The following is a 6,725-nucleotide window of genomic DNA, read 5'->3' as shown; positions in this document are numbered from 1 at the left end:
AATGTAAGAAAAAAAATCATGTTTTAGTATTAGAGATAGAGATATAGGAATGGTAGAAGATGTAATGTTCAAAGCAAATAAAGGGTAAATCTTAAAAAGAGTCCATGTGTTAATACTAATAGTATAGAGAGAGTTGCCCAAAAAAATACAATGAGTACGTTAACTACAAATACAAATGGAATGGAACTGATGGTCACCGTCACTAGTTTCTTCAATAAAGTCTACTTAATTGGAATATATATTTTCTTCTCGTATCCAAAAAGAAAACTATATAAAGCTCAAAGATTGAAAGAGTGAGACAGAGAGGGAAAGGAGACAAGAAGGTTTCTTGATACTCAAGAAGAAGCGCGAGAGAGAGAGAATCCTTTTCTGTTCCTTCTTCTTGCATGCGACTGTGAAACAAAGAAAGAAAGCTCTGACAAGTTTCGACAAAAATGGCGGCGAAAGAGGAAGACGGCAACGTAAACGCCGATGGTAATCTGGCGGAAGCGGGAGAGATGGATGAGCTGTTGCAGGCAATATCGGACGTTCTTCGTTCTCAAGGTTTCTCCCTTTTCTTTCGTCTTCTTATTCTTCGACTGTGCATTTATCTTGTACAGTTGCTGCAAGATCGCTATGTTTTCAATATATCCATCGAATGTTTTTGCTTCTGAGTTATCTTTGCTTGTCCATCAAGTTGATATTGCTTCGTTACCTGTGTTCCAGCTCCTCTTGTTCATGAAGATGAGAGCAACCCAGGCGAGAAGAAAGAGGTATTAGAAGAAACATAATCAACAGACCCTTCTGTTTGTGAATCTTTATTCTTAAAAAGCTTCACCTTTTCTCTCTCCCTGTTTGTTTATTATTTTTGCAAGACCACGGACACGTCAGATTCTTGCTCTCAAGGAGTTGATACAAGCATCCAGAATATTAGTAGTGATCAAGGTAGTGAAAATTAACAAGCTTTTATCTTAGATGATCGATCATGTGATGCAAGAAGACTTGATCTTTGTGGTTGTTGTTGGTTCAGAGACGAGTAATGAGCAAGGAACCAGTACTAATCAACTATTGGCTGTTTCATCTACTACTGATAATGTGCCTGTAACCTCGGTTGAAGCAACAACATCTCAGCCATCTTCTAGGTATTAAATCTGCTTGGTACCAATCAATGGTTGTATCTCGCTTTGTAACAACAACATTCCTTTTTTTCTTTGCAGTGACATAACAAATGTTGAAACCAAGAGTGTGCCAGTAAATTCAGGTGAAGACGAGATGATTTCCTCTTTTGGGGCGCCAAAAATGGCTGGTGCTTTGAAGACGAGATATGCTTTAATCATCAAAGAGCGTGTAACTAAAGCTCCTGTCAAGAATGAACGTCGCTTGCCTGATGATGAAGACGTTACTAATTCAATTGATTACACATCTAGTGAGTATGACGAAACAAGAGATCGACTTAAAATCCCTTTCTCTCTACTCCCTATAGAGAATAATGATGACTCAAAAGAGCTGAGCAAAATGTAAGTCTGCTTCTCTAGCTTCCTCTCCATTTTTTATTTGCTCTATTAATAATCTCTTAAATGATTTTTTTTATTTCACAGAGATCCCTCCTCCTCAGACCATCTTGAAGCAGAACATGTGCAGTATGGAACTCATGAGCCGGTGAATCAGCCAATGCCTACAAGACAAAGCATTACTACTACTGCATCTTCACATGGTCCTAGGCTATCCGTTTCCATGACCAAGGTAAAGTCTTCTCATAAACCATTAATAGTTATTTATTTTTACACTCTCTTTCATACTTTTAGTTTTGATTTTCATTTTTGGCACAGGCATTGATAACATCCACTGACTTTGTACCAAAGAGGAACCAACAAGCCATGAACCTACCACAGACACAGAGGAACCCACAAGCCATGAACCTACCACATACACAGAGGAACCCTCATTACTCTCAGTTGCAAGTTCCTTCAGGGCAGTATGGTAATATCACGAGACCTCCTTACTTGCCACCATCAGCAGTACTACCATTTCAGCAACATGGTGGTAGTAACATGGCGCATTATGGTAATATCACGAACTCTCCTTACTGGCGACCAGAACAGAACGATATCTACAACATGCCTCCTCAGTCAGCAGCAGCATTTCAGCAACATGGTCGTAGTAACATGGCGCATTATGGTAATATGGGGACATATCCTTACTGGCGGCTAGAACAGTACGGCAGCGACAACATGCCTCAGTACTCAGCTGCCTCTATGGTTCCTTCTGCTTACGGTTCTGCTAACACCTTTGGCACGTGGGGTGATAAGAACCAAGCAAACTCGAGGTTTGGCTCTGAAGGTGGTGTCTCAAGCAACTACTTGCCATCAATTCAGCCGCATCAGGTGAAACCCATCAAATCTTCGAGCCTTTGAAAATTTCGGTTTGGTATGATCCGTAACTCTTGCTTACTATTTTCGCTTGCTCGTTGTTTTGTTCTCAGAGTGGAGACTTCAATGCGTGGCGACCTAGTTCCAGCCACAGCCCACAAGAACAGCAAATTTGGAATGATGTCTATGCATCTCTGGACCAACAAAACGATAGGAGTGATCCATCTGACGAAACCCAACAACGTTCACGGCCAAGAGACAACTAGAGTAATCAAAAATCAACCATATCAGAACTAATGACTTTCTTTAGATGGCTTTAAGCTACTTTGTTTGTGCCTTCGAAAATACTCTGGTAACGTTTTGTGGATATACTACGTTCTATGCTTCTTCTTTTTTGTTAATACTAGGTTCATCAAATACTCAAGATATACATTACGATAAATCATTTTTTTTAAAATCACTTGTTTTATCTGATGAAACTGTCAATAGAAATATTCTTTATGATTGATTGTTTCTCAAAATGAGTAAGGTGTCAAATGATATTATAGAAAAAGGTGTAAGAAATGCTCAAAATCGCCGAAACCACGTAATCTGGGACGGTGAAAACGACACGTCGTGCCGTTTGTCACTCGCAGCTAGAAAGTGACAAGGTGTCGCTGAGAGCTGACAAACAAAGTTGACCCTTCAATTAATTTATATGGTATGCACTAACTTGGTATATATTTCCATAGTTTATACGTTTTGACCCCTTCATTTCTAATACTAACGTATCTCATCCATAACAATACCAACTTGTATGATTTTCAAATTTCCATAGTTTATACGTTTTGACCCCTTCATTTCTAATACTAACGTATCTCACCCATAACAATACCAACTTGTATGATCTTCAAATTTCCAATAATCTAAACATTTTCATTAATACTGATTGACAGATAACTAATAGCCACATGTATCATACTAACTATAGATCCTAGTAAAAATACATGAAATCACCAAATCACTTAATAAGTTAATATTAATCTAAACAGATTGAATCTATATGGGTTTGGTTTGTGTTCAAATACTAATTTATGTTATTGAAAATTTTGAATATTTTGGATACTTATTTGAAACTGAATTCGAATTTGGTTATAACTATTTTTTCCAAAATTTTCAAGTTTTTCAAGTATCTATTTAGATCTAAGTCCAGTCTATATAAAATTCATACCCTAAGAAACTATAGAATAATATATTTTGCGTTGAATTCGGTTCAAGTTCTCTGGCTCGATTGAAACAAATGAAAGTTATGGTGCTAATTTATAAATGATCAACAACAGATGGTTCGTTAATCAAAATAGTTACAAGAATCTAATCACTATCTGAATAAGAATACAAAAGAGGTGTAAACAATAACATATACACAAACAACTATGAAAAGAAAGAATCGTGTCAATCAAAATACGGCGTTGTCAAACTAATCCCTTTATTAAAATCTGTCAACATCGCAAAACTAACTATCATCCTATAATAACCACAGTCCCTATGAACGATTCTCCACAAGAATAAGCCAAACCCCATCATAAAGGTTTGATCTTTGTGGAGCCCTCGAAAGAAAGCTTCGTCCATTTATCTTCTCCGACCATGGCCAACGGCGGAAACGAGATTGACCCGTTACTCCAATACCTTCTCAGCCCAAGAACCAACCCACCACAACCGCCTCTCTTTCCCTTACCCGAAAACGACGACGTAACGGTCCCGATGCCGCCAATGACACCAACGGAGTTCAAAAACCGTTTAATCTTCGGCCCGTTCCCTCGCTCCCAACGCGACTCCTCTCTCCTCATCGACGCCATTTCTCAAAACCTCTCGCCGCCGTCCTCCTTCTCCGACACCTCCACCGTCGACATCCTCCTCCCGCCACCGGAACACAACTTACCTCCTAAAAAAACCAAACCGACCTTCCACCGCTCCAAAACAGCTCCCGCCATGGTCGCGATCAACGACCTGACACACCCGTTCGATCTCAAAACGGAGAGATCAGACTCCAAGTCCGTCGTGAGACAAGCCGTTGCTCTCCTCGTCGTCTACCTCTCCTTAGGCGTGCTTATCTACTGGCTGAACCGGGACAGCTACTCGGTGGTCCACACTCACCCCGTCGTCGACGGTTTATACTTTTGCATCGTCACAATGTGCACGATCGGCTACGGCGACATAACTCCAGATACGGTCCTGACAAAGATGTTCTCTATCTTGTTCGTCCTCGTCGGGTTCGGTTTCGTGGATATATTGCTAAGCGCGATGGTTAGTTACGTTCTTGATCTTCAAGAAAACTATATGCTAGAAGCCGCGAAGAACGATAGCTTCGATGAGCCGGAGAGGAAGAGGTCTTATATAATCGATGTGAAGAAAGGGAGGATGAGGATTAGGTTGAAGGTTGGGTTGGCTTTGGGCGTTGTGATGCTGTGTCTTGGATTTGGGGTTTTGATTATGCATTTTGTGGAGAGGATTGATTGGTTGGATTCGTTTTATTTCTCGGTTATGTCGGTTACTACGGTTGGGTATGGAGACAGGGCGTTTAAGACTTTGCCTGGTAGGCTTCTCGCTGCGGTGTGGTTGCTTGTGTCTACTCTGGCTGTTGCGAGAGCGTTTTTGTATTTGGCTGAGGCGAGGGTTGATAAGAGGAATAGGGAGAGGGCTAAGAGAGTGCTTGGTGAGAACATGTCTATCTCTCAGTTCTTTGCTGCTGATATCGACCACAATGGCTGCGTTAGGTACTCATGCTATTAGTAAAGTTTCAAACTAATATCATGATCTTTGGTCTAATGATCATCTTGGTTTTGCAGTAAAGCAGAGTTTGTGATATACAAACTAAAGAAGATGGAGAAGATAACCGATAAGGACATTGATCCGATCGGTAACCAGTTTGACAGGCTTGACAAAAGCAATAGTGGAAGGATTACTCTTTTAGACTTATTGGAAACCAGCACCAACGAGTTACCCTCTGCAACTTCGGTTTAGGATCCCACATTGCATGCAACATAACAATCAGATATCTGCATGCAGTTGAACCGGTTTACTTGAACCGGTTTAAGTTCTAGTTTATCTCCTTCTCACCTAAGATGATGAAGAGAAAGATGTTTGATGTTTGGTTTCCTTTGACCTGTTTGATGTCATACCAAATGGGTACATTGCCAATGGCTTGCTTCGGTTTGATATATAGGTTCAGGAGTTGACGGGTTTGTATTATGCATATACTGTTGATAATACTTCGGTTTGATTGAAGTCAGTTGTTACCGTTTGAAGTAAAGCAACTTGTGTTCCCAAATATGAGACTGTAAATGTTAAAGTATACTCCCTCGGTTTTTTAATATAAGTCGTTTTAGAAAAAAATTTATGTTTCAAATTATATTACGTTTTCGGTTTTCTATGTAAAATTTATTAACATTTAATGTTATATGACCAATGATAATATATCTTCTATTTTACTATTGGTTGATTTGTGGTTAGGTAAATAATTAATGATGTTTTTGTTTAAAAAATACTCCCTCCGTTTCATATTGTAAGTAGTTTTAGGGAATTTTTTTTGTTTCAAAATGTAAGTAGTTTTCGTATTTCTAGATAACTTTTACATTTATTGAATACAGTGTGACCAATCAAATTAAATAGACTTATTTTTATTGGTTAAATTATGTCTAACCTATTTATTATAAAATACTTTTTAAAAACATAATGATTTTCTTAATCTTCGCGCTTTTAGCCAAAACTACTTATATTATGAAACGGAGGGAGTATAAAAAACAATGATTTTCTTAATCTATGTGCATAGTTTTAAAACGACTTATATTAAAAAAATGGAGGGAACAATATGGTACTTGTTGTGAAAGTAATGGAAAAATTTATATTTATTCATAACATAGAGGTTCCTTATATAGGAGATTACACCGTCATAGATAAATGGAAAGAGTACAAATCATAATCCAACTAGGACAAATGAAAACATAAAGACATAAGGAAAAAGAAAAGCTGGCCGACTCTCTCTTTCTTGGGCCGCTGATGGTATAATCTCTTGGTTATGAGCCATCTACAATTTGATTCATAGCACTCCCTCTTTGATGCCATAACCATTTAGAGCTTGTAATGTGCTTTAATGTTGCCTCATTAAAACCTTACCAGGAAAACCCAATTGCACTACAAGAAAACATATTTTTTACGAGGGCGGTATTCGTTGTAAATTCGTCGTAATAGGGACTTTACGACGAATTAACATCGATATGCGTTTCGTTGTTAAACTCTCGTCGTAACGGAGGTTTCGTCGTAAAGTCCTAGTTACGTTACGAGGAAGTCAATTCCTCGTAAAGCAGAAGAAAACTATTCGTCGTAATGCCCTCGTAAATG

The 6,725-nt window shown here is 38.7% G+C and overlaps 2 protein-coding genes across 2 annotated transcripts; both read left to right on the top strand.

The window, feature by feature from the left end:
• The first annotated feature begins 342 nt into the window (after nucleotides 1-342).
• LOC106317318 lies at nucleotides 343-2,756 on the top strand. The gene is made up of 8 exons (XM_013755156.1): nucleotides 343-543; nucleotides 706-752; nucleotides 855-924; nucleotides 1,010-1,121; nucleotides 1,197-1,496; nucleotides 1,578-1,722; nucleotides 1,809-2,363; nucleotides 2,462-2,756. Exons 1-8 carry the CDS (start codon nucleotides 435-437, stop codon nucleotides 2,612-2,614), a joined length of 1,491 nt encoding a protein of 496 aa, XP_013610610.1. The 5' UTR covers nucleotides 343-434; the 3' UTR covers nucleotides 2,615-2,756.
• A 1,083-nt stretch (nucleotides 2,757-3,839) lies between these two features.
• Nucleotides 3,840-5,681, top strand: LOC106316508 (two-pore potassium channel 2-like). Its single transcript, XM_013754411.1, has 2 exons — nucleotides 3,840-5,101; nucleotides 5,174-5,681. The coding sequence occupies exons 1-2, from the start codon at nucleotides 3,972-3,974 to the stop codon at nucleotides 5,346-5,348; spliced, it is 1,305 nt and encodes a 434-aa protein (XP_013609865.1). The 5' UTR covers nucleotides 3,840-3,971; the 3' UTR covers nucleotides 5,349-5,681.
• Nucleotides 5,682-6,725: the final 1,044 nt, after the last annotated feature.

Source organism: Brassica oleracea, chromosome C9 (assembly GCF_000695525.1).
Source record: "Brassica oleracea var. oleracea cultivar TO1000 chromosome C9, BOL, whole genome shotgun sequence".
Classification (NCBI taxonomy): Eukaryota; Viridiplantae; Streptophyta; class Magnoliopsida; order Brassicales; family Brassicaceae; genus Brassica; species Brassica oleracea.
The sequence above is the reverse complement of the archived record's forward strand: the minus strand, read 5'-3'. Positions and strand labels throughout refer to the sequence as shown.

Bases quoted from the DNA above. Each gene is read 5' to 3' on its own strand.
- LOC106317318 (XM_013755156.1), top strand. From the start codon at position 435: ATGGCGGCGAAAGAGGAAGACGGCAACGTAAACGCCGATGGTAATCTG. The intron at 1,497-1,577 runs GTAAGTCTGCTT...TTTATTTCACAG, and splicing joins TCAAAAGAGCTGAGCAAAAT to AGATCCCTCCTCCTCAGACC. The intron at 2,364-2,461 runs GTGAAACCCATC...TTTTGTTCTCAG, and splicing joins CATCAATTCAGCCGCATCAG to AGTGGAGACTTCAATGCGTG.
- LOC106316508 (XM_013754411.1), top strand. From the start codon at position 3,972: ATGGCCAACGGCGGAAACGAGATTGACCCGTTACTCCAATACCTTCTC. The intron at 5,102-5,173 runs GTACTCATGCTA...TTGGTTTTGCAG, and splicing joins GACCACAATGGCTGCGTTAG to TAAAGCAGAGTTTGTGATAT.